Source organism: Corythoichthys intestinalis, chromosome 13 (assembly GCF_030265065.1).
Source record: "Corythoichthys intestinalis isolate RoL2023-P3 chromosome 13, ASM3026506v1, whole genome shotgun sequence".
Lineage (NCBI taxonomy): Eukaryota > Metazoa > Chordata > Actinopteri > Syngnathiformes > Syngnathidae > Corythoichthys > Corythoichthys intestinalis.
In genome coordinates, this window is record NC_080407.1 from 52,079,597 (window position 1) to 52,107,102 (window position 27,506).

General features: G+C 44.3%; 2 protein-coding genes across 2 annotated transcripts; both read left to right on the top strand.

The window, feature by feature from the left end:
* On the top strand, window positions 1-15,917 carry LOC130928216 (adenylate cyclase type 4-like). The gene is made up of 26 exons (XM_057854576.1): window positions 1-806; window positions 1,778-2,439; window positions 2,511-2,708; window positions 2,786-2,947; window positions 3,021-3,170; window positions 3,249-3,400; window positions 3,470-3,581; window positions 3,669-3,796; window positions 5,122-5,280; window positions 5,358-5,517; window positions 6,625-6,792; window positions 6,870-6,901; window positions 7,030-7,083; window positions 8,069-8,132; window positions 8,211-8,308; window positions 8,378-8,462; window positions 8,535-8,672; window positions 8,777-8,854; window positions 9,427-9,605; window positions 9,669-9,753; window positions 12,648-12,806; window positions 12,885-13,031; window positions 13,095-13,196; window positions 13,271-13,385; window positions 14,986-15,110; window positions 15,175-15,917. Exons 2-26 carry the CDS (start codon window positions 1,822-1,824, stop codon window positions 15,307-15,309), a joined length of 3,603 nt encoding a protein of 1,200 aa, XP_057710559.1. The 5' UTR covers window positions 1-806; window positions 1,778-1,821; the 3' UTR covers window positions 15,310-15,917.
* Window positions 15,918-16,265: 348 nt separating this feature from the next.
* Window positions 16,266-26,951, top strand: cyld3 (cylindromatosis (turban tumor syndrome) 3). Its single transcript, XM_057854583.1, has 17 exons — window positions 16,266-16,336; window positions 16,485-16,672; window positions 19,891-20,005; window positions 21,753-21,910; window positions 21,977-22,408; window positions 22,477-22,579; window positions 22,669-23,069; window positions 24,369-24,534; window positions 24,612-24,753; window positions 24,818-24,928; window positions 25,016-25,107; window positions 25,182-25,245; window positions 25,309-25,486; window positions 25,553-25,661; window positions 25,758-25,876; window positions 25,956-26,163; window positions 26,568-26,951. Exons 2-17 carry the CDS (start codon window positions 16,499-16,501, stop codon window positions 26,750-26,752), a joined length of 2,757 nt encoding a protein of 918 aa, XP_057710566.1. The 5' UTR covers window positions 16,266-16,336; window positions 16,485-16,498; the 3' UTR covers window positions 26,753-26,951.
* Window positions 26,952-27,506: the final 555 nt, after the last annotated feature.

Here is a 27,506-nt window from a genome sequence, read left to right on the forward strand (position 1 = left end):
ACTAAGGCTTCTCCTGCTTATTAGCATTTTGATTGTACCGCTAGTGTCCACCAGGTGATACTGATGTACCAGAGAACATTTCTCTAACAGCTCATGATGTCATAACTCTTTCTCGGTCAAGGTTAACACCTGTTGAAAAGAATGTTGCTGTTTCCCAACAGCTTAAACGTCTGTACTCCATTGTGAACTGCATTCTGGGATACGCAAGGCCGTTTCCCAAAACAAAGTTCCAAATAGTGAACTCCGACAGTTTGGACTTTCAGTTGTAAGAAGTAACTCCTGAGGACAAAAGCCTGTGGCTATGTCTTAACTCCAAGTATGAACTTGTGATCACCATTGCCAACCATAAGTCAAAGCAGTAGACCCTACTTGGTCTGACACTCAAGGAACCACTCGTGAACATTTCTCGTCCTAGCTTCCAAAAATTGGAACTAGGAACCTCTGTTAGATAACGCACAGAACAGCGGAATACTGTCCTTGTTTCACTTTTGACAGCTGAGTGCTGCGTGTGGGCGTGCCAACTACCTTTGTTGCTATTGTTTTTAAAATAGCCAGCCAGCTTCCTACAGCGGCGGTTTGGCGTCGTGCGCAACCGCACTCGCCCTCCCACCTCTGCTGTGAACAATAAGAGGCTTGGGTGTCCGCTGGTGCTGGAATGCTCGCGCACCTGTACCGGCGCTCTCTCGGTCCTTCTGACGACAACATAGTTTGGGGACCAGATAGTGTGTCAAAGTCTTTCGTTTGTCTCTGAGTGGACAGAAAGCAGCCGGAAGTGGAGTATGACTGAGTTGGACATCTGGCACGAGGTAAGACCAACTAATGTTTGAGGAACAGATACAATGAAGTTGATGTGAATGATAATCTATTGAAGGGACTTCTTTGTTATACTGCTTCTGAATGAGTTTATCACTAGTAGAGGTCCAATCCATTTAAAGTAGGAGGATTTGGCAGCGACTAAAGCAATGTTAAAGTATTCATGTTGTCATGGCAAAGCATCTATTTACAGATGTGTCGGTTGCTCGTCTGGTTGGCATTGATCCGCTTTTGTCGTTTAGGTTTGAAATATATCTAGTCTGGAACCTGTGAGAACAATTATTTTGTCAGGCGCCGCATCTACTTGATTTCATTGTTTTGTCACTTAATCTCTCGATGGGAGATGAAAGCAGCTGATTGTCAGCAGGGGGTGACTGGAAAGTTGTTAACGATGGGTGCGTCACTGTCATGCCATTCCAGTACACACCTGAACCGTGTGTGTGTGAAATAGCCAGACAAACGAGTTTAGCATAATAGAGAGGCAACCAAAGGGTATCATTACACCAGAATTATGACTTGCATTGTCATGCTTTGTTGACCCCCTTTTTGCGACAGGAAGACTGATGGTTGAGCGCTCTCTGAAGGGGGATGGCTACCACCGAACGGGAGACACTCGGTGTTTGTCGGTGGTCACATAGACTCAGGGGTGCCCAAACCACATCATAGAGTGAAATAAACCATCGACATTGCCCGAGGCAGGAGAAAAATTCTTTCTCATCTCTTGCTTCCTTGTTTTCTACCAATCGCACGTCATTTGTCGAGGCGCGTCTCAGAAGCGCAATTGTTTGCTCCACTTTCTGCCTTCAGTGTCAAGGTCAGCTTAGTGCAGATTGCTTTTGTTTTGGTTCTGAATAGGGAGATGTGATTAAAGAATAAATGTCAAATTGGATTATGGCTTTGGAAGATAATGTTTGGTCACCTCTGCTGTAGGGTTGTAAAGAAATCACTTGACTGTTCTTCGTAGGAGCGCGTCTGTCGGGCTTCTGTTATAGCAGAGAAGCGTTGAAGATGCGGCCCGGAGAAGAAACTGCGGCATCGGCGGTGGACGGCAGCCCCCAACTTGGAATAGATGCGCTTGAACTTGCTGACATCGCAGAATCGGCCAATGCGGAAGGACCACCAAGCCAAACAGTCGAACCTCAGGTAGATTCCTTGCTATGGGAAACAGACGTGAACGACGATGCCGAGGTCGTCACCCCATCGCAAAACATGGACTTCAGCTTCGACTCGGACTACGGGAGCACGCAATCCAGCACCGCTTTAAGCGGGGACTTAAGCGAACTGAGCAGAAGCTCCCTGGAAAAGACCAGCTCAGTTTCTCCCGTCAACCTCTTTGAGCACACTGTGGACAAGCGTCAGTCCAGCAAAAGGTCAAAAAACAGGCTCGTTTCCAAAAGTAGCAAGAAAGCGCAGAACGGCGTCTCGCCAAAGGACACTGATGGTGACAAGGAACGCGGAAGCGTACGGTCCCGTCGCAGCGTCACCGAAGATGTCAGCTGCTGCTTCAGGTCCGTGCATAAGGGATGCTTGCAGTGTGTGGAGGAGACGCCAGCCATGTTGGCGGGACTGGTGCTCTCGATGGCCTTCTGTGTTATTATCATTGTCCTTATTCCTACCACGGGAAGGGTGAGAACCCCAGTTTTTGGTATCTACTGTGTTGTTAAACTCTCTTAAGGTACATGGTCATACGCCCGCAGAACATTATCGTCCACGTGGGAGCTCTGTCAATCGTGTGCGTGGTTCTGTGTCTGAGCACCGGCCTGCTGGTGTGCCTGCCATGGCTGGCCACCGTGAGGCGTTGCGCCGGCGCCCTTGCACTCTTTGTCTGGGGGACGCTGTACATCACCGCCATTGTTTTCATCTTCACGGGAGGACCAGTCACTACGTGGGAGCAGGTGATTAGAATGACGTCACGCCTGGAGCAAATCAGACTTCACTGCTTGCTTCTTATTCTGTTGTTTCTTCTCTTCAGGTGGCCTTCTTTCTCTTCCTGTCCCTGAGTGTCTACACAGTGCTGCCTCTCTCTATGGCCTGGGCTCTCATGGTTGGGATTTGGACCAGTGTTACGCACATCGTCATCATCAGTGTTTACGTCTCGGTAACAAGTCCGGAGACGCCGGACTTGGCGGTGCAGGTGTGTCCAACTGAGCTGCGAAAACCAGCTTCTCACATTCTAATGTCACATCTGATCTGTTGTTTCTAAACAGCTAGTGGCTAACGGGATCCTCTTTGTGTGTGTAAACTGCATCGGGATTTTCCACCTGTGGACCACCGAGCACGATCTCAGGGTCTCCAAACAGAAAAGGGAGGAGTACAGCGCTATCCGCTCCCGGAAGGAAATAAGGAAATACCAGCAGGTTTGCTTCCAATCGATGCGTGTGTTCAAGAATTGTTTTTGGGAAAGATTCCCATCTGTTTTGTTTTCCTGGTAACAGGAGCAGCTCTTGCTGTCGGTCTTGCCACGCTACATCGCCATAGAGCTAAAATCGGAGGTGATCAAGAGACTGAGCAAGCCCAAGGAAGATAAAGAAGAAAATAGTTTCCATAATTTCCACAGTCTGTACGTCCGACAGCACAAAGATGTCAGGTGACGAGGGAAACCGTCTGAATTAGGTCACGCCTACTTTGTGCTCAATGTGTGTTCGTCTGTCTCTAGTATTCTATACGCGGACATTGTGGGTTTCACAAAGTTGGCTAGTAGTTGCTCGCCAGAAGAGCTCGTTGCTGTGCTCAACAAGCTCTTTGGCAGGTTCGACGACATCGCTAAGGTATGAAAATGTCCGGTCCGATTGCATGTTTAGGCGAGTTTGGCACAATCGCCTCACGTTTGCTTCGTATACCTTCACGGTTTGCAGAAGAACGGATGTCTTCGCATCAAAATTTTGGGCGACTGCTACTACTGCGTATCCGGTCTGCCTGATCCCATCCCGACGCATGCTAGCAACTGTGTTCAGATGGGCTTGGAAATGTGCACTGCTATCAGGTAAGCTTGTTTGAAGTTTAGACCAAACTCATTCTGATTTGTAGGCCATATTTTTTTTTTCTTTTTTAAACCTGTTCTGTTCAGCTGTTTGACACGAAGAATGGAAGTCTAAGTGTCGGGTTGGTCTGAACAGTTTTAATGTTTCACATTGAGAGTATGACATGCTCCCATTGTGATCATTCAACATACCTCATTTATTATGACAAAGCAGCGAACAGAAAGAGGTAATGGGGGAACAGAAAAAAAAAGAAACACAAGAAAAAAAAGAAAAGCAACAACAAGAAACACATTAAACATCTACACTAACTATTAATATGTTGGTGATATTGTCAGCTAGATCTATTTCTGGTTGACACCATGTGGGGGGCCTGTTGACCAGGGAAAGAAGAGGAGGGGGTTGGGGGAAACTATCACCTAAGTGATAGGGAGGGGTAGAGTGTACACAAATCAGCACTGTGATCTAGAACCCAGTAATCGTGTGAATCCCTTGCAAGTGTAAGCCCATTGGCAACCGACCCTACGCCGCCCCACTGCCAATCCCGGCAACAGGACTCTCCCACCCGAACGCGCCCAATCACAACCAGCCGTACGCGAGCCCAACCAAACACGCGACAGCCACGCAGACGAGCTGAAACGCCAATCCAGGACCATGGCCATCGTCACCCCCCCTCCCACCCCCGTCTCCCAGGATCCAGGGTGGTCCCCGGGGCCACCCGCGCTCCCATCAACCGGTCTTCAGGGATGGGAAGAGGAGGGGGGTGGGGGAAACTATAAAAGCTAAGTGATAGGGAGGGGTGGCGTGTACACAAATCAGCACTGTGATCTAGAACCCAGTAATCGTGTGAATCCCTTGCGAGTGTAAGCCCGTTTGCAACTGACCCGACGCCGCCCCACCGCCAATCCCGGCACCAGGACCCCCCACCCGAGCGCGCCCAATCACAACCAGCCAGCTGCACACGAGCCCAACCAAACACGCGACAGCCACGCAGACGAGCGGAAACACCAACCCAGGACCACGGCCATCGTCAACCCCCACCCCCTGTCCCCCGTCCCCCAGGATCCAGGGTGGTCCCCCGGGCCACCCGCGCTCCCATCAACCGGCCTTCAGGGATGGGAAGAGGAGGGGGTTGGGGGAAACTATCACCTAAGTGATAGGAAGGAGTGGAGTGTACACAAATCAGCACAGTGATCTAGAACCCAGTAATCGTGTGAATCCCTTGCGAGTGTAAGCCCGTTGGCAACCGACCCTACGCTGCCCCACCGCCAATCCCGGCACCAGGACCACTGGCGGCAGGTATTACATATTTTTTTCTGACCCCTTTTAGTAAACTACGAGAGGCCACAGAAGTCGAGATCAGCATGCGTGTTGGCGTTCACACGGGTAACGTTCTCTCCGGGGTCATCGGCTTGCAAAAATGGCAATACGACGTGTGGTCACATGACGTGACCTTAGCCAATCACATGGAGTCAGGAGGCGTCCCCGGGTGAGAACACAGAAATGAAAATCGTTGTGTCCTCCCGCCAAGAAAAGCAATCAAATGGGTTCTTTATGTTCTTCAAGGCGAGTCCACATCACCGAGGAGACTCTGCGACACTTGAACGGCGCCTACCAAGTAGAGGATGGCGACGGGGGGAGTCGTGATCCGCTTTTGAGGGGAAGGCAGACCTACTTGGTGCTTGACCCCAACACTACAAACAGCACGCTACAAAGACCTCAAATGGTGAGCGGCCATATGACTTATCACCAGTGTTCTCAGTAACGCGTTAGTTAGTAACGTGTTACTGTAATCTAATTAGTTTTTTCAGTAACGAGTAATCTAACGCGTTCATTTTTCTACACCAGCCATCTGATTAAAGTTAGTTTCCTTAGTGTCTCTGCGTTACTGTTTTTTCATTGCCTCATAACGTATGCAGAATGAAGAATATTGTAATCATGTACGAAGAGCATTTTGAATGGAAAATGCTAAAATAAAAGGTTCCCGGTACGTGTTTCCATGACAACCTCTTAGCTATTTCCTGTTTTGGTCTCGCGTCACGTGTTGTGGGACTGAGGCGGGTGGACATTGGCGCCGAATGTTGAGACGTTGCGAGGGAATGTTGATCTGTGGATATCCATGAATGAAGGTGAGTATATTTCCTTCATTCTGAAGGGTATCAGCAAAAGGTTGGACCCCCGACATGCGCGGCCGTTTCATAACTTTGCCGTAGCAACGACGGGCATTCATCGCTCCAAGTTGGCAAGCTTTGTTTACATCATATGTGTGTTGCACATTTATGCCGTGAGGTGATGTGTTCGTTTAGCATCTGTAGGATGTGTTGTAAATCCGATTGAGTGTAAAGTGCTTAGTTGCCGCCACGTTTTGTGGCCAAATTGACCGTCTGTGTGTTGAGAGGAGTACTTCCAGGTTATGCACGCGCATCCGCACCCGCCACCACCTTTGCAATTTTGTGCAGTCAGTTTGCATTGTTTTTACATTGGCACTGATATGCTGTTAACCATAACTCGAAATTCAGAAGTTTTGACATTAGGCTTAATCTTAGAGTTAGCGGGGTTTAATTGGTCGGTGGAATTGATTTCAACAAATTCCAAGCAGTTTGTCAGATATTTGTTAGTTTCAGGGCTCCAGAGTGGCTAAGCTAGCGCGAAATTCTGATATTCCCCTTTAAATTCAATCATTGGAAAGTCAATTACATTTGATGACAAAGTAACTAGATTACTTTTTTGAGGTGTAATCAGTAATTAAATTACTTTTTCAAGTAATCTGTGACAATACTGCTTACCACCACGGAAGCCCAAGGGTGTAACCGCGCGGCTCGTTTAATTCCAGGGGAACCTTCTCGCCACTGTTGAGAGCAGGAAGCGGGCGTCCATGCGCATGACTCAGTACCTCAAGTCGTGGCAGAACATCCGGCCTTTCGCCGATCTCAGCAATCATCACGGCAAGCCTTCCAAGAAGATCAACGCCACCACGGCCAACCAGCAGCAGTCATTGGCCGTATGTCCACCGCGTGCTACAAGCGAGATACATTGCAGAATTCCTTATGCCTACTATAAAATATGTCATTTCTCCAGGAAGGACCTCCTTGTCACAACAACCCCTCCTGGTATGAAAATGACACGTATTGTGCGTTAAAATACAAACACTTAGCATTTGTTTGTTCCTTGTAACCTGTCTCTGCAAAGCACCGCTGCTTCCTAAAGGCCACGATTTAATTCCTGATTTCTCCCGCAGCTTATTCGTCGACAACGGCGTGAGGGGATCACTGGACACGCTGGACATGGCCAAGTAAGTTAGATTTTTTTTTTTTTTCAAAATATTTGGCTTGTTTTTCTAATTTGTGTCTGTACCCATAAGTGGATTTTCAGGGGGGGCCAAGGGGGCCAGGCCCCCCACGGTGGCCGAAAAGTGTCATTGCATGTAATTGACTTTCCTGTATATTTAAAAGTTGTAAAGCAATAAAACTGCAACAAAAATGAATGAAATGAACAAAAAAATATTTTTTTTATAATGGGTCAAAATTATTTTTTGAACAAATCATGTGACTAGCAACTTTGATCGTCATTTGCTTTGCATATAATTTTCCCCCCAAAAAATTAGGGGAGGGCAATTTTATTTTTTTTTAATGATTTTTTTTCTTTGATTGAAGCAACTTTTTGGGGGATTAAATGATTTAGACACAAATAATATGTCCCAAACACAAAAAGCATTGCTTCAATCAAATCGATGAAAAATTTGAGTGTTCAAATGCAAATTGTTCATTTTTTCGCATTCAAAAACTTATTCCATGATTGAAATGGTTTTTTGATTGGTGATTTTTCTTTTTGAAAATATATATTTTTTGAAGCAACTCATTTTTTGATTGAATAATAAAGACGAAAATGTCCTAGCCAAAATGTCGCCCAAACACAAATCAACGTTACTTCAATCAAAAAAGTTGCATCAATCAAAACAAAACAAAAATCAAAGAAAAATGGCTTACACTCACACTTATACTGAGTTTCAAATTTACTTTTGCATTCAAACACATTTTTTTTTTTCTGATTGAAACGACTTTTTTTTTTTTTGGTTGAAAATGCATATTTTGGTCGAAGCAACTTTTTTTTTTTTTTCTTTATTTGAAACAACTTTTTTTTTTAAATTGAATAATAAAGACACAAATCTACCTCCATATGGCTTTGCCCAGGGGATACAAATTTTGACTGGGGTAACTACATTGGCACGTACCATAATTCAATGGATGACAATCTTGGCGCCTTTGTCTGTACCTCAGGAGGAGAGCCAAGAGACTAGACTGTCTGACGTTGCTGTTCAATGATGTGAAGCTGGAGAAGCAGGTAGAGTCACCAGCTTAACAGGAAGTTAGCATACCATTGTGATTTTGTATTACATCTCTGTGCGTGGGTGTGTTCTAGTTCCGCCTGTCAGAGGTGAAAGGCCTACACCAGTCCATGAGCTGCCTAGCCTTGGTCTTTGTCACCCTGTTTGCTGTCCAGATGCTCGTTTCTGACAAGTGAGCGGCACCCCCGTTGTTATGATTCATATCATTTCTGTCAACTCAACCTGTTCGCACCCTGACCAGGAACTTTGAATTAGCCGTGTCCTACGGCGCCTCCTTTCCTGTGCTGGTGATTCTTTTGTCCTTCACGTTCTGCGGCTACTTGCGGGTAGGCTCAGCCGCACTCTCCGACAAAAAACATCAACAAGTATTTAATGTTTCCGTTTTCTTGTTTTTGAAGAAAATGCGTTCCAAGACACCGCGCCGCGTCCAGTGGATTTCGAGACTGTCTCAAAGCGTCTCGGCCAAGGCGGCGCTGCGGCTGTTTATCGTCTGCTTGAGTTTGCTCATCACACTCCTGATGGCCATCCTCAATTTTGTGAGGCTTTTAAAAAAGATTTATCATTTTAAATTGCACAGGGGATAAAATTCCCAGCCCTGTTCGTTCCCTTCTTCTGTGTTTTATTGACTTTACCGCCTTAGGTTTTCATCCCAGGAAACAACTGCACCCAAATCGACGACAGTAGGGCGTTGGAGGAGCTCAAGCTGTACACCGTGCCCGTGAGTTGAAATCATCCTCTACCAAGGGCGTAGGTTTGGATAGGGACATAACACTACCAACTTTTCAGGATGCTCAAATTGTCCCCACCAACCTTTAAGCCCATGGAAGTCCTACAAAATATCAAATTTAGATCTCACAGCACCACTGCTTAATTTGCTTATGTTATGTAACTTCTTTTGGGATTTGAAGTACATTTTTTTTGTTCAATTTTCACGCTACTTTCTGTAGGCGACTAAACTTTTGTCTTGCCAAAATTGGACCTTTATGTCTTCATTAAATGATAAATCTTTTATCAGTGAAACAAATATATTTTTGTACATTCAACATCATTTGGGAGGGTCTTAGCTTTCATATGAGCCGTTTCTGAAACCAATTGATTAATTAAAAGTCAGGTTATTAGCAATTGTTTCTACAAAATGGATGAGCGACAAGATTTTTGTCAGGGACTGTAGAACCAGAAAAATATTAGCAAAAAGTTCCTTACAGAGAGACTGGTGCTGCATAACCTCATATGATGCTCACACAACTCAACAAACACACGGTGCTGAAATATGATCATTTTCCACTCCAGTACTACCTGTACTGCTGCTTGCTGGCCATGCTGGGAATAATCGTTTTCGTCAGGATTTGTTTGTCGGTGAAGGCTCTGCTCCTCACGCTGGCCGTGGTGGTCTACTTGGCCCTCTTTCTCCACGTGTATGCCGGCCGCTCCTCCTGCCTGGTCAGCCTCCTGTACAACAACACCACCAAGTAAGTGAACGCGTCAACAGTTTCACCTTGGAATGTCATGCAATGACTTTGCGCCCTTTTTAGGCCCGGTGTGCTGAAGGACCCTCGGATCATGTCCGGCGTTTGGTTGGCTATCTTCTACATTGTCTGCCTAATCCTGGCCAGACAGGTGCGTGTTCTGTCTAATACAAGATCAATAAGGCAATATTTTTGCCTTGCTTCTTAGGGATTGTTAGAGGCACTCTTTCAGGTCCTCCGCGTGTTCGTTTTCAATTCAGGTGAGACGGCTAGACTGGATTGAAAATAAAGACTGGAGGCAAGCGATCAATACTGCGCAGAAGTAATTTCAGAAATTTCTGGATGCATTCAATGACAGAACAAAAGCTGTGTAGAGAAATGCACGCTAGACAGATGGCTCGGCGTTGCTGATTTGCTGTACAGATGAGGAGGTGTGTCTGGAACGTTTGGTTATTAGTAGAGGTGTGCATCAGCACTGCCCTCACGATTCGATTCGATTACGATTCGGAGGGCCACGATTCGATTCGGTTCGATTCGGCAATGCATCGCGATACATGAAAGCCTGGGATGCATTAAAATTCTAAAGCAAAGCATATTTTTCGTGAATCATGAGGCAACACAAGCGGTCAGACATTAAACAACTTTTTATTGGCTCTTGTGTCACTCCTCGTTGAAGTCAAATGAAAATACTTTCAGATATATATATTAAAAAAACAAATCACAGCATTTAATTAGTGCTTTGAATGAGACCAGGGCTTTCTTTTTTTTTTTTACACACAGTAGCAACCTTTCACACAGTGCAACATCTGAACTCCTGTGCAAAATCAGTAATAACAGTCACTGTATTTTAGTCACAACGACCCATCAATAAAATATTCAAGTAAATATTAAAGAAAACGACAAAGACAATATTGTAGTGCAGCAGCATCTTTATCGCAATATCAATCCAGGGATCAATTCAGTTGAAAACAAAACATTAACTAAATTGGAATGTAGAACAAAAGTTAAATGTAGGCCTAGCCCACTATATATGTGCAATAGAGGTTAGATCGGGCCTAAAAAATCCAGCCCGACCCGACACGGCTCGCTGGTATTGAAGCCCGACCCGGCCTGAGCCGATCAATTAACCAGATCTACAGGCCCAGCCCAAAAACCCCGAAATTTTTTGTTTTTGTTTTTTTTTTGTTGGAGTGACGCAAAAAAGAAAAAATGCAAGTTTTCTTAATGTTTAAATAGTCTACATATTTTTATGATCATTATGAAGCATTTACACAACCAAATAACGCCGGGAAAGTTTAATATTAAAAAAAAAAAAAAAAAAAAAACGAGGCATTTTCAATTTAGGTGAGACGGCTAGATTGGATTGCAAAATAAAGACTGGAGGCAAGAAATCAATACTGCACAGTTTTAATTTCAGAAATTTCTGGATGCATTCAATGACAGAACAAAAGCTGTGTAGAGAAATGCACGCTAGACAGATGGCTCGGCGTTGCTTATATGCTGTAAAGATGATGAGGTGTGTCTGGAACGTTTGGTGATTAGGTCATGAGTAGGGTTGTTCCGATCATGTTTTCTTGCTCCCGATCGTTTTAGAGTATCTGCCGATCCCGATATTTCCCGATCCGATTGCTTTTTTTTTTTTTTTTGCTCCCAATTCAATTCCAATCATTCCCGATAATTTTTCCCGATCATATACATTTTGGCAATGCATTAAGAAAAAATGAATAAAACTCGAATATATACATTCAACATGCAGTACATAAGTACTGTATTTGTTTAATATGACAATAAATCCTCAAGATGGCATTTACGTTAACATTCTTTCTGTGAGAGGGATCCACGGATAGAAAGACTTGTAATTCTTAAAGGATAAATGTGACTTTGTATATTGTGACTAAATATTGCCATCTAGTGTATTTGTTGAGCTTTCAGTAAATGATACTGTAGCCATTGAACGGTTCTGCCCAAATGCATGATGGGAAGTGCAACCATGACTGTGCGTAGTGGTACCAATTGATATATCTTCTCTGCGTTGGGAAATAACATAGGGTGTTAAGAAAAAAATCCTCGATATTTCTAATCATAGGGAGAGGGATTGTAAGGTTTTAGCCAATTAAAATAAGGCTCCAAAGGCTACCAAAATTCACTCTACTCATTTCACGCTGCTTTTTAGCTCTATATACAGGTAAAACGGCGCCATTACAGATTGAAAGCAACAATGCGTGAGTGGGTCGTGCAGCGCATGCGTTAATTGCGTTAAATATTTTAACGTGATAAATATTTTTAAAAATTAATTACCGCCGTAAAAGGGATAAATTTGATAACCCTACCTTAAGCCTAAACTAAAGACTCTGGATGAGTGTAACATATTATGTCTGTAACGTTCCATACAATTAGAAAACGCTTTAATTTAAAAATATATATATATTTAAAAAAGGCATGTCCGATATTTTTTGGGCGATTCCGATACTTTGAAAATGACGTGATCGGACCCGATCGATCGGGATGCAGAAAAGCAGCCGCAAAGCATGATGTTTCCACCCCCATGCTTCACAGTGGGTATGGTGTTCTTCGGATGCAATTCAGTATTCGGGATGCCGATCGATAGGGACATCTCTAGTCATGAGTCTTGCTGGTTGGCAGTTAAAAGTCCATGATTATCAGAGGCAAAACTAACTGTCTGCAGTTTCTAAGAATAACAACTCCATTCGATTGCATTAGACAAGATACATACTGACTTCAGGATAAAGCAAATCGAGCATGTATTTTGGTCCAAGGCCATGAAGTGTTTTGTAGCACATTATGGTATTAGCTGCAGCACCCGGATTGATGTTTTTTTTGTTAAGACCTGTAAAAACGCCATTGCAAGAATCCCATCTTCTTAAAATGAATGCATGGATAAGCTTTTCCATGTCTTGTTTAGACCGAAACTATTTAATTTAGGCTATGTTTAAAGAACAATCATAATGTCAACGAGTTCACGGTGAAAAGTGCTTTATCATGCTTTGCTGTCACACAACGGTTTGAATCAGTCTTTCCGATCAGGACGAGCTGGGCTGCCGCGTGGACTTCCTTTTGGAGCACTGTTTCAAGCTAGAACAAGAGGAGATGGAGACCGTGGAGAACGTCAACAAGCTTCTCCTTCAGAACGTTCTGCCGCTTCATGTGGCGTCTTTCTTCATCGGCAAAACCGTGCGCAACCAGGTGAAGCATCTTTTCAGTGTTATGTAACTGGAATTGGTTTCCTGCTGAAATCTGAAGATCTTTCATTTTCGCGCTCAGGACCTGTACAGCCAGTCGTACGAGTGCGTGTGCATCATGTTCGCCTCGGTGCCTCAGTTTAAGGAATTTTACAGCGAGAGCAGCTTCAACAGGGACGGTCTGGAGTGTCTGCGACTCCTCAACGAGATCATCGCCGACTTTGATGAGGTAGAAACGCCGTCTCCTTCCCGGCGTTCTACCGTTCTCAAGTTGTCACGTTCTGTCGCTCAGCTGTTATCCAAGCCGAAATTTTCATCCGTGGAGAAGATCAAGACCATCGGCAGTACGTACATGGCGGCCGCGGGACTGACGCAATCCTGGGACGACCAGAAGGTACGCGTTGGCTAGCTGTAGCTGCTGAATTTGTCGTGACGCCTTTAAAATGTAAAGTCTGGCTTTCCCTGCAGAAATGCGACATGTCCTACAGTCACGTACGTGCCATGGTGGAGTTTGCTATTGCTCTAATGAACAAACTGGAACTCATCAACACACACTCCTTCAACAGCTTCAAACTGCGGATCGGTAAGATGCTAGCAAAACAGCATTTTTTAACAGGGCAGGTCAGGGCGTCTAGAAATAGACGTAACATTTCGTCAATTATTTACAGTGGGGCAAATCAGTATTTAGTCAACCACTAATTGTGCAAGTTCACCCACTTGAAAGTATTAGAGAGGCCTGTAATTGTCAACGTAGGTAAACCTCAACCATGAGAGGCAGAATGTGGAAAAAACAAACAAACAGAAAATCACATTGTTTGATTTTTAAATTTATTTGCAAATCATGGTGGGAAATAAGTATTTTGTCAATACCAAAAGTTCATCTCAATACTTTGTTATATACCCTTTCTTGGCAATAACGGAGGCCAAAAGTTTTCTGTAACTCTTCACAAGCTTTTCACACACTGTTGCTGGTATTTTGGCCCATTCCTCCATGCAGATCTCCTCTAGAGCAGTGATGTTTTGGGGCTGTCGTTGTGCAACACAGACTTTCAACTCCCTTCAGAGATTTTCTAGGGGGTTGAGATCTGGAGACTGGCCAGGCCACTCAAGGAACTTCTTACGAAGCCACTCCTTTGTTGCCCTGGCTGTATGTTTGGGATCATTGTCATGCTGAAAGACCCAGCCACGTCTCATCTTCAATGCCCTTGCTGATGGAAGGAGATTTTCACTCAAAATCTCTCGATACATGGCCCCATTCATTCTTTCCTTTACACAGATCAGTCGTCCTGGTCGCTTTGCAGAAAAACAGCTGCAAAGCATGATGTTTTCACCCCATGCTTCACAGTGGGTATGGTGTTCTTCGGATGCAATTCAGTATTCTTTCTCCTCCAAATGCGACAACCTGTGTTTCTACCAAAAAGTTCTATTTTGGTTTCGTCTGACCATAATTGTTGCTCACCGTTCTTGTTATCATTTTGACGCCACGTGGTGAGATCTTGCATGGAGCCCCAGATCGAGGGAGATTATCAGTGGTCTTGTATGTCTTCCATTTTCTAATAATTGCTCCCACAGTTGATTTCTTTGCAGATTCAGTCTTCCCAGCCTGGTGCAGGTCTACAATTTTGTCACTGGTGTCCTTCGACAGCTCTTTGGTCTTGGCCATAGTGGAGTTTGGAGTGTGACTGACTGAGGTTGTGAACAGGTGTCTTTTATGCCGATAATGAGTTAACACAGGTGCCATTAATACAGATACTTATTTTCCACTCTAATTTGAAAATAAATTCTTTAGAAATCAAACAATGTGATTTTCTGTTTTTTTACCCACATTCTGTCTCTCATGGTTGAGGTTTATCCATGTTGACAATTACAGGCCTCTCTAATCTTTTCAAGTAGGAGATCTTCCACAATTGGTGGTTGGCTGTATTTATTTCTGAAAAAACATGATCGAAAAATACAATAACGATGAATGATTAATAAAAAATAGATAATCAACTAAAACATTTTCAAACACCTGCTAGCTTAATGTTAGTATTAACTGGTAGATGCCATTGTATAACCCTTCAAAAAGCACTTTATGGCTGGCATTGACGGCCCTAGAAGTCCAAAAATGCTCCAAAATGAACATAAAGTAACTCTTTGGAAAGAAAAGCATCCCCATTTTCTAGTTAAATGTATATTTACAGGAATAAACCAGGGCCCGGTCATCGCCGGAGTCATTGGGGCTCATAAACCGCAGTACGACATTTGGGGGAACTCTGTCAACGTGGCGAGCAGAATGGACAGCACGGGAGTGCTTGACAGGATACAGGTCAGTCGCCGTACGCTAATCGACCTCCCTTCTTGTTCGAGCGCCTCTGCTTCTCCGCGTCCAGGTGACGGAGGAGACGGCCCAGGTGGTCCAGAGCGTCGGCTACGGCATCACACTCCGAGGAGTCATCAACGTCAAGGGCAAAGGAGAGCTGACCACGTACTTTGTCAACACCGATCAGTCTTCCCCGCAGTTCTGATGCCACTTGTTTGGACTTTGAAAGGAAGACCGCCGTAGCAGTGGAGCCGATGTCCCGTCCCACGCGACACCATGCCTCCGTCTTCCGGATGAGACGCTAAATATGATCCCGATCAGTTGAATGATCGTGCGATTTTGTATTTGCATAGGATTTTCATTTTTCAGATGTCTCATCTGTTTGCTGGATGAATTTAGAAATCTATTTTGATGATTTGGTCCAGATCCGACCAAGGAAACTGCAAATTAAGCCCTAAATGTCCAATACACCTGGACTGGGAGGGGCTAATGAATGGACATTCATGAGTCCTGGATCGGACGTTTATCACCCTGAATGGCAGTCAAAGATAAGCATTCATAGCCGGCAAGTTTAAATTAGACGTCTGTCGATGTCAATGACAGCCAATGTTTAATACAAGATTTAACATGATAATGCAAAAAAAATGTCATATTTTTGAAATATTGTTCTGTACAGTTTGTGTATTTTTTTAGAGCTGGATGTACATTTTGTGGAAACACTATTTATGAACCAAGAAAATAAAAAAATACAAATAATACTCAAGCACAACTTTGATTTTATCAAAAACATATATTTAAGTCTTGATTCAATGCTGAAATAGTGTATTTCAATTGAATAACATGTTTAGATTTAAATGCTAATCGTCAATCGCGTTGTTACATGGTAACAGCAAGCTAGAAATGCTAACCATGTATTTTTATTCATTTTTTTAATTATAATTTTTTTTTGAACGCGAATTTATTTTTTTACCCGTCAGGAAAAAAAACACTGAGAAAAGTTTTCAGTATTTACAGTATATGAAAAGAAAAAGCAAAAAAAAAAAAAAAATGTTGACATGCTAACAACTACTGTCATGAAAAAAGGCGTCAACGGAACGCCCACGTTTGACCTGGTTGGCTACCGAACTTTAGCGACTTTTGATTGGTTGGCTCTGCTGTCAGTTTCGCTACTTCCGGGTTTACCGTTCACTAGTTTGTTATGAGTGCCTGACTTCTGACTCACTTTCGAAAAGGTAAGTTGATCTAAAATCGTTTTTTTTTGTCCCTCCAACTAACATTTTGTTGTTCTTATGCTACAAATACGCTATCGCCGAGATTCGAGTCCACGTTAACTCTGAAAACAACTTTGCAAGTTTCTTTTTTTGTTTCTCCGTTGACCAGTAACGACGCAAAACATGTTGGGGGCTCAGGACCCAAGAAAGAAAGGACGCTCCATCATATTCTTGATCACGATACAACGCAATGTCGAGATCCCTTTGAAAAATACAATTGTTCTGCCGCGAGGGTCAATGTGCTCGTGGAGACATGGTTACGGTTACGGACACAGTTCGGAGTTTCTCACGGTCAAGGTAGCCGTCAGTAAGCGAGAGTAAGTTGGCTGGGTTTATGTTTGATATTCTCACTGTCAAAAGATTTTCAACCCCAGACTTTGTAGTCCCTATCCCAAAAAGCAGAGCTGGAATGTCAGGTTTAGGCACCGTCCACAAATGACCCAACTTGGCCAAAACGTATTATTTGAAAATCAATGGAAAACAACCCTTTCTCAGGCTGATAACTGTATTAGCTGGACATAAAAGGCCACCGGCTTACAGCAGGGACATAGGAGACATTTAAAGAACTGTAGTAGTCCATAATTGCGTTACTTCATTTGTGGATAGTCCCTGGCGCAGACTGTTGAAAAAACGCCTTATGTTTTTCGGCTATGATACCTACAGGTGTCGAGGTGTGATATCGTCACAAATGTCATATGAGTCACACAATTAAACACTGCGACGATGCAAACACATACATATGAAAATGGCACACATTGTAAACATATGACTGAAACCAAGGTTGGTTTCAACATTGGTTGGGACGCCATAACAGCATAACCTGCATGTACACTTTTTTTCTGGGGACGGGACATTAATAAGACCAAACAGATTGGGTACATTTCTCAAAAAAAACTGGTTCCTACGTAAAAATAAAACGAATGAAAGTTAAAATTATTTTCATGGGAGAAAGTCATTTTTCAAAATGCTTGCGTCATATAAAGGAAATTTACAGTGGTTGTGTTTTTGTTAGGGCTGTCAAACGATTAAAATTTTTCATCGAGTTAATCACAGCTTAAATATTAATTAATCGTAATGAATCGCAATTCAAAACATCTATAAAATATGCCGTATTTTTCTGTAAATTATTGTTGGAATGAAAAGATAAGACATAAGACGGATATATACATTCAACATACTGTACATACTGTATTTGTTTATTATAACAATAAATCAACAAGATGGCATTAACATTCTGTTAAAGCGATCTATGGATAGAAAGACTTGTAGTTCTTAAAAGATAAATGTTAGTACAAGTTATAGAAATTTATATTAAAACCCCTCTTCATGTTTTGGTTTTAATAAAATTTGTAAAATTTTCAATCAAAAAATAAACTAGTAGCCCATTATTGTTGATGTCAATAATTACTTACACAATCCTCATGGGTGCTGAAGCCGATAAAATCAGTCGCACCCAAGCGCCAGCAGAGGGCCGCAAAACTCCAAAAAATACAAGTACACCTTTCATTGTGCTGTCATTTTAATCTGTTTGAGCGGGGCATTTGTGCGTTAATTGTGTCAAATATTTTAACGTGATTAATTAAAAAAATTAATTACCGCCCGTTAACGCGATCATTTTGACAGCCCTAAAAAAAAAAAAAATTTTTAAATTAATGAATAAATGCACACGCTGCACAGTTGAATTAACGTTAAAAGTAGAAAACGCACTGGAAGGCACCTCTCTAAGCAGCTTTCTACTTGTGTTTTACAGGTTAGCAAGTTCACACAGTTTAATGTTATGCCAACTCTGATGCAGGTTGGACTTTCAGTAGCAAAATTTGTGGCGTGTTCCCCCACCTCCACAACATTGATGTCTTTTAACTAGGGCTGTCAAAATTATCGCGTTAACGGGCGGTAATTAATTTTTTAAATTAATCACATAAAAATATTTGACGCAATTAACGCACATGCCCCACTCAAACAGATTAAAATGACAGTACCGTTTTATGTTCGCTTGTTACTTGTTTTTTGGTGTTTGGCACCCTCTGCTGGTGCTTGGGTCCAACTGATTTTATGTGTTACACCATGAGTGAGCATGGTGTAATTATTGACATCAACAATGGCGAGCTTCTAGTTTATTTTTTGATTGAAATTTTACAAATTTTATTAAAACGAAAACATTAATAGGGGTTTTAATATGAAATTTCTATAACTTGTACTAACATTTATCTTTTAAGAACTAAAAGTCTTTAAGAGAATGTTAATAATGTTAATGCCATCTTGATTTATTGTTATAATAAACTATTGCTGCAATGATTAATCGATTAACTCGAGTATTCGATTAGAAAAAAAGATTCGAATTAAATTTTGCTGCTTCGAGTATTCGTTTAATTAAATTGGCGTTGTAATGGTTTGTTCTGAAAGTGTTTCCATTTAGTTTTATTGATTTGAGTGGATACACGGCCCTCTCGTCTATCTCATTTCACATGGCTGACTCCATCTGATCCCTGTTAAGACCAACATAAGCTAATGAGCTTTTTTTTTTTTTTTTTTAATACATTCGTAATTTAGTTTATAGGTATATGTAGCCATTTTTGTGGAATATGTGTCCAAACCATTTGTTAAGAGCGTTGTAAAAAAAACCTTAGCATTTTATTGCATTTAAGCTAGCGGACTTTTGCCATATAGTTAGCCAACTGTTCTTTTGTTGTACATAGATCCTGTTTAGATCCGAATACTTGATTATTCAAACTAAATAGTTCATCGATTAATCAACTACTAAAATAATCGATAGCTGCAGCCCTATAATAAACAAATAGATTACTTATGTACTGTATGTTGAATGTATATATCCGTCTTGTGTCTTATCTTTCCATTCCAACAATGATTTACAGAAAAATATGGCATATTACGATTAATTAATTTTTAAGCTGTAATTAACTCGATTAAAAATTTTAATCGTTTGACAGCCCGAATTTTAACATTACTAACAGTGGCTGCTGCTGGCCGAAAAAAACTTCTAATATACCTCCTCTTCAAAAGGGGTGGAGGAGGCAGCATGCTGACATGTATTTCTGCCGGAATTGTGTGAATGTGGGGGTTCTAGTCATCAGCCAATCAAACGTGTGTTTGAGGAGAAAAAAAATGGCACATTCAGCAAGTGAAAAGGGTTGTAAATGTAAGTCTGAACATAATGAAAGTAATTCATTTAATAATGGTAAGGTAAATTCTATCCTTAGAACATATGGGAAGACAATCTAAATGACTTATAGTTTTTAACTGAACTCATTACATAATGGAAATAAGGTTGCTTAAAAGTTGGTGGGGACAATTTGAGAATCCTGAAAAGTTGGTAGCGTTATGTCCCTACAGTCCCTATGCAAACCTACGCCCTTGACTGAAACAACAATGCTTTGAGGCGAGTGTCTAAGAACTGAATATCAGGTGAATATCGAACATCCAGCCAACTCCACTTTGAGATGCCTTCACGAACACATTCAGGAAAAGTGGTGACTAGATGTGTGGGTTCTCCTCAGACACGGGAACACAGTATCTTTCTAGAGTTTGACCGAAAGTTTCTTCGGGAAGTTCCACCTGAATGTGTTGGCCTCTTGGAAGCAGTAGAACCAGAGGCTCGCCTGGAACAACTAAGTAAGTTAACACCGATCCAGGAAATTTTTGGTGCTGTTCGGACCAGGAGTGTCAAACTCATTGTGGTTCGCGGGACACATTTGTTGCAAACAGATCTCATGTGGGTTTAGTACAGTCGTATGGAAATATCTGGTTTTATATATACAGTGGGGTAAATAAGTATTTAGTCAACCACTAATTGTGCAAGTTATCCCACTTGAAAATATTAGAGAGGCCTGTAATTATCAAAATTGGTAAACCTCAACCATGAGAGACAGAATGTGGAAAAAAACCTAGAAAATCACATCGTTTGAATTTTAAAGAATTTATTTGCCAATCATGGTGGAAAAGAAGTATTTGGTCAATACCAAAAGTTCATCTCAATACTTTGTTATATACCCTTTATCGGCAATAACTGAGGCCAAATGTTTTCTGTAACTCTTCGCAAGCTTTTCACACATTGTTGCTGGTATTTTGGCCCATTCCTCCATGCAGATCTCCTCTAGAGCAGTGATGCTTTTGGGCTGTTGAGATCTGGAGACTGGCTAGGCCACTCCAGGACCTTAAAATGCTTCTTACAAAGCCACTCCTTTGTTGCCCTGGCTGTGTGTTTGGGATCCTTGTCATGCTGAAATACCCAGCAACGTCTCATCTTCAATGCCCTTGCTGATGGAAGGAGATTTTCACTCAAAATCTCTCAATACATCATTTCATTTTTTCCTTTACAGATCAGTCATCTTGGTCTGTTTGCAGAAAAACAGCCCCAAAGCATGATGTTTCCACCCCCATGCTTCACAGTGGGTATGGTGTTCTTTGGATGCAATTCAGTGTTCTTTTTCCTTCAAATACGAGAACATGTGTTTCTCCCAAAAACTTCTATTTTGGTTTCATCTGACCATAACACATTCTCCTAGTCCTCTTCTGGATCATTTAAATGCTCTCTAGCGAACCGCAGACAGGCCTGGACGTGTACTGGCTTCAGCAGGGGGACACGTCTGGCAGTGCAGGATTTGAGTCTCTGGCGGCGCATTGTGTTACTGATAGTAGCCTTTGTTACTGTGGTCCCAGCTTTCTGTCGGTCATTTACTAGGTCCTCCCATGTGGTTTTGGGATTTTTGCTCACCTTTCTTGTTATCATTTTGACGCCACGGGGTGAAATCTTGCATGGAGCCCCAGATCGAGGGAGATTATCAGTGGTCTTGTATGCCTTCCGTTTTCTAATAATTGCTCCCACAGTTAATTTCTTTACACCAAGAGTTTTACCTATTGCAGATTCAGTCTTCCCAGCCTGGTGCAGGTCTACAATTTTGTCTCTGGTGTCCTTCGACGGCTCTTTTGTCTTGGCCATAGTGAAGTTTGGAGTGTGACTGACTGAGGTTGTGGACAGGTGTCTTTTATACCGATGATTGAAAACAGGTGCCATTAGTACGGGTAACGAGTGGAGCCCCGTTAGACCTCGTTGGAAGAAGTTGTAGGTGACCAAATACTTATTTTCCACTCTAATTTGAAAATAAAAATAAACTTGCACAATTGGTGGTTGACTAAGTACTTATTTTCCCCACTGTAAGCATGTGATTCTCTTTGTACTCAATGAAAGAGCTACAAGCCCACAAGGGGGCCGAATTGGAACCCCCGGGCATTTGACACCCCTGGTTTAGACCAGTGTTTTGTTTTTTGTAAAAATGAATCTCAGTAGCCTATCTCTAGTGGATGTCAATGGCAGCCAGTGAGTTCAAAAATAAAATTTATTTTTCCTTTTTTTCATCAGGCAATCCAGAGAAGCTGCGGGAATTGGCCTACTCGACTCCGGGTACACCCCTGTGGGTCCAAATGGGCAAAAAAGAAGGTCTCGCCAAGGCTGAACTCAAATACATCGGGCCGCTGACGCCAGGGAGCAGATCGAAGTATTTCGGGGTGGAACTCAAGGTAAAATTGCGCTACGAGAGTACCGAGTCGGCGCCGGGTCACATATCTGAGCTTCCTCGGCCGCAGGGCTCGGCGGCGGGTAAAGGTCACAGCACGGGTCTTTTTCCCTGCCCCGAAGACTGCGCAGGCTTCTTTCCGGTCAGCCACGTCCAGCTCAGACACTGGACCGACAACAACGAGCCCGACGGCCGAGACAAAGAGCGAGATCGGCCTCATCGCCGCAGCGTCGTACACCAACATCGCAACGCTCGTCCCCCGCACGCCCAAGCGCCTGGCGGCGGAGGCCATCACGTCCACCTGCCTCAGACTGCCCTCTCCGCTCAGTCTCTGGGCGGGTTAACCGAGTTGGCGACAACCGGAACCTCGCTTTTGCCATTCACCGTCGGGCAGCGGGTCAGCGCCAGTCTGGATGACGGCTCCGCCGCGAGCGGAGAGGTCGTCTTCTGCGGTCCGCTACCCCGTACGTCGTCGTCATCGGTTCACGTTGGAGTCTTACTGGTCAGTTGCCTCTTTCGTTTTCGGGATGTTTTGAGAAAGTGTTGCTGATTTAGTCTTCTGTGGTTAAGGACACGCCTATGGGTGATTGGGATGGCTATCATAAGGGAGAGCAACTTGTCGAAATTCCGATGAATTATGGGAAACTACTGCCTGTTGTTAAGGTGTCCCCAGGTAGATCAATAATTTTCAGGTCTCAGTTTGGGTTCTGAGCATATTCATCAAGCATTCTTGACTCCTATTCCTCTTCTTGTCAACTGCAGAGTCCCGTAGTCACGCCAACTGGCCCCCCCAAGTTCTCAAACCCATGGCAAAGAGTTTACCACCTGCCGCCAAAGAGGCACCTGTGTTCCTTCCCGCCTCCAAGGATGCCCTGTTGGCCCCTGGCAAAAAAACTGACAAGCCTGCTCTTCCTTCCCCGCCGCCAAAGCCGGTCCCCAACCCCCTGCCCCCGTCCCCGCCTCCGAAACCCAACGACCTGACAGTGGCGCAGCTTCCAAATGGCACGCGGCCTGTCTCACCTGAATCAGACAGGGCCACAGATGAGGACAAAGCCTTGGAGGTGGGCTCCTTGGTGGAAGTCAACGACCCGCCGCTCTACGGCGTGATCCGCTGGATTGGACACGTTGACGGGATTTCGCAAGCAGTGGCGGGCATCGAGCTGGTAATTTACCCCAAAGTAGCTACAGTGGGGCAAAAAAGTATTTAGTCAACCACCAATTGTTCAAGTTCTCCTACTTGAAAAGATTAGAGAGGCTTGTAATTGTCAACATGGGTAGAGACAGAATGTAGGGAAAAAAAACAGAAAATCACATTGTTTGATTTTTAAAGAATTTCAAATTAGAGTGGAAAATAAGTATTTGGTCACCTACAAACAAGCAAGATTTCTGGCTGTCAAAGAGGTCTAACTTCTTCTAACGAGGCTCCACTCTTTACCTGTATTAATGGCACCTGTTTTAACTCATTATCGGTATAAAAGACTCCTGTCCACAATCTCAGTCAGTCACACTCCAAACTCCAATATGGCCAAGACAAAAGAGCTGTTGAAGGACACCAGAGACAAAATTGTAGACCTGCACCAGGCTGGGAAGACTGAATATGCAGTAGGTAAATTGTGGGAGCAATTTTTAGAAAATGGAAGACATACAAGACCACTGATAATCTCCCTCGATCTGGGGCTCCATGCTAGATCTCACCCTGTGGCATCAAAATGATAACAAGAACGGTGAGCAAAAATCCAAGAATGCACAATGCAACGCCAGGGACTCAAATCCTGCACTGCCAGACGTGTCCCACTGCTGAAGCCAGTACACGTCGGGGCCAGTCTGCGGTTCGCTAGAGACCATTTGGATGATCCAGAAGAGGACTGGGAGAATGTGTTATGGTCAGATGAAACCAAAATAGAACTTTTTGGTAGAAACGCAGGTTCTCGTGTTTGGAGGGGAAAGAATACTGAATTGCATCCGAAGAACACCATACCCACTGCGAAGCATAGCGGTGCAAACATCATGCTTTGGGGCTGTTTTTCTGCAAAGGGACCAGGACGACTGATCTGTATAAATGAAAGAATGAATGAGGCCATGTATCGAGAGATTTTGAGTGAAAATCTCCTTCCATCAGCAAGGACATTGAAGATGAGACGGGGCTGGGACTTTCAGCATGACAATGATCCCAAACACACAGCCAGGGCAACAAAGGAGTGGCTTTGTAAGAAGCATTTCAAGGTCCAGGAGTGGCCTAGCTAGTCTCCAGATCTGGAGGAGATCTGCATGGAGGAATGGGCCAAAATACCAGCAACAGTGTGTGAAAAGGTTGAGGTTTACCAATGTTGACAATTACAGGCCTCTCTAATATTTTCAAGAGGGAGAACTTGCACAATTAGTGGTTGACTAAATACTTATTTGCCCCACTGTAAGTAAAAATGTCTTTACATGATTGCTCCTGCTTCTATTTTCCCTTTCAGGAGGAAAAGGTTTCCGCTGGAACCGACGGCACGTACCTTGGCGAGCGCCACTTCCGCTGCCCACCCAACAAGGGCTTATTTGTCAAGCTGTGCAAGTGTCGGCGGGATTCCAGATTCCCTGCCCCCGAAACCCCCGTCAATCAAGTGGCGCGCTGCAACTCCATAGGTGAACAATTTTGGCGAAGTGCCTCGCATCACGACGCGGCAGTCCTGTTCAACACTCTCACTTTTGGCTCTTGGCAGCTTTCGCGGAGTGGACCAGCGAGCGCGTGGAGGAAAACACGCTCCACGCAGAAGGGGACGCAGCCAAGCAACTGTACGAGGGCTGGAAGAAAGGCATCCAGGGTCACCTCAACTCCTGCTACCTAGACGCCACTCTCTTCAGGTGCCGCGCCAACTGAGTAGCCATCTTCAGAGATGGCGCCGTCTCACTCTGTGTCCTCCTGCAGCCTCTTCTCCTGCTGCAGTTCGGCCGACTGCGTGCTGTTTCAGCCCGGGGACAAGGTCGCCAGTGAAGCTCAGGACCTGCTGCGTTGCGAGATTGTCAACCCCTTGCGCAGGTTAACCTTTGCCTGCTGAGCATTTCCAAATTCGCCCGCGAACCAAACCTTCCTTGAGCACAACTGTAGCCATTTACCGCTTTTCAGGTATGGCTACGTGTGCGCCAGCAAGACCATGGCCTTGAGGCGACTGTTGGAAGCAGCCTACGGAGATGCTAGCTTCACCAACCAGGAGAAAGGTATGCGATTGAAAGCACCGTGCGTCGCCTGTCTCTGCGCCAAGAATGCCACCACGCCTTTCGCGTCTGTCCAGATCCAGAGGAGTTCCTCAACAAGCTCTTCTTGCTTCTCCATGTCGAGCCACTCCTCAAGATCAGGTGACAAATCTACCAGACTTTCCATTTTTCTGTCTTCTGGTTCTTGATCTTGTGTCCTCCTAGATCGCTTCATCAGGAACCGCAGGAGTGTTACCTCTACCAGCTGTTCCCGCCTCACGTAGCGCCCTTGACCTCCCCTTCCAGCTCCCCGCTTACGCCATCCCCGCTGCCCATGAGGGTGGCCAGCGTCCAAACCTTGCTGGAGTCCTCCTTCCTCCACGCCGGACTCAAGTTGACGGAGGTGAGCGAAGACCCGCTCATCAAATCGAAGAGCCGCTAAGATCTTTGTGTCTGACTCACGCCACAGGCGCCGTCATGCCTCCTGCTTCTTATGCCCCGCTTTGGGAAGGAATTCAAGATGTTTGATGCCATCTTGCCCACCCTCAGCCTGGATATCACAGACCTGCTGGATGAATGTAACTGACAACCGAGTCCAATTTTCAGTAGGGGTGGAATATGTTTCATTTTATCGGGACGCGACATGCATGTCGTCCCTGTTTGTGCGCATTTAGCTTTGCGGCACTGCAGCATTTGTCAGGCCTTAGCTTGTTGGGAGTGCGCAGACTGTTACGAAGACCAAGACATCACGCCCGGTCGCCTCAAACAGTACTGCAGCATCTGCAATGGTCAGGTACGCGGGGTCTGATCCAAGCTAGCCGTCGAGTGCGAGGCCTTTCGTCACTTAGGCGGCCGCTTGCCTTTCCCGTCAGGTTCACAGTCACAGGAAACGAACGAAGCACTCCCCGCGGGAAATCGCCACTCCCGAGAAGACGTGGGACGTTCCTCTCAACTACACGCGGGAGATCATGCCTCTGTTCGCCGTGACGTGCATCGAGACCAGCCACTACGTCAGCTTCGTCAAACACGGCCCTGAGGCTTCCGATTGGCTTTTCTTTGACAGCATGGCCGATCGAGAAGGTGAGGTCACTGGTTTCGTCCGGGTCCTTCAGCGAAATCAACCGTTGTGTGTTTTGTTGGAGGCAGTATTTCAGGTCCTCCGCGTGTTCGTTTTCAATTCAGGTGAGACGGCTGGACTGGATTGCTAGATAAAAGACTGGAGGCAAGAGATCGTTACTGCGCAGTTTTAATTTCAGAAATTTCTGGGTGCGTTCAATGACAGAATAAAAGCTGTGTAGAGAAATGCACACTGAACAGAGAGCTTATATGCTATAAAGATAAGGAGGTCATGAGCGTAGCTGGTTGGCTGTTAAAGTCCATGATTATCTGAGGCAAAACTGTCAGCTGTTTTCTGTGAAAAACAACTCCATTTATGGACATGACTGCATTAGGTGAGATGCATACTGACTTCAGTTTCCATCCAGGAGGTGAAAACGGCTTCAACGTCCCCCAGGTGAGGCCGTGTCCGGAGGTGGGCCGCTACCTCAGCATGTCGGTGGAGGAGCTGAGCTGGATCGACGCGGTCTCCTTTCCGGAGCCCGCTCGCCGTCTGTTGTGCGACGCTCACATGTGTCTGTACCACAACCCCGACTACAGCCTGTACAAATGAACGGTTCTTCGAGGTTGACGTCAAACCTCTCTAGTCTGTTGTTAGGACATGTTCATTTGTTACAATGAAATTTGCACTGACGTTAATGATAAGGGGAACATTCTTGCTAGCGCTGTTTGCACTAAGATTTAGCCAAACTTGAATTCTTCATTGGTTGACTTATAAACTGGTTCCACTAAATAAAAACACCTGACCTGGACGATGAACTCATTGATGACTCACTATCGGCCAGTGATAGACGTCCAATCCATTTGAACTGGGATGGTTGGTAGCAAAAGAATGAATAGCTTTCACCAGTACCTGACAAAAGTCTTGTCGCTTGCATACACATGGACCTGAAGTGTCCCTCTAATATATTTGTAATCAATATTTTCTTTCAATAAATGGATAATTTTAATCCCAACCTGTGTGGCATTTGCCAAGGCCCAAAACCTGACAAAAGGATGGATGCTGGAAAAGTGGCAAAAGGTGGATTTTTCAGATGAATCTTCCATTGAATTACACCACAGTCGCCGAAAATATTGCAGGAGACCTACTGGAGCCCGCATGGATCTGAGATTCACTCAGAAAACAGTGAAGTTTGGCGGTGGCAAAATCATGGTCTGGGGTTACATCCAGTATGGGGGTGTGCGAGAGGTCTGCAGGGTGGAAGGCAACATAAATAGTCTGAAATATCAACAAATCTTAGCTGCCTCTTACATTCCTAACTATAAAAAGGGACAAATTCTGCAGCAGGATGGCGCTCCATCGCATA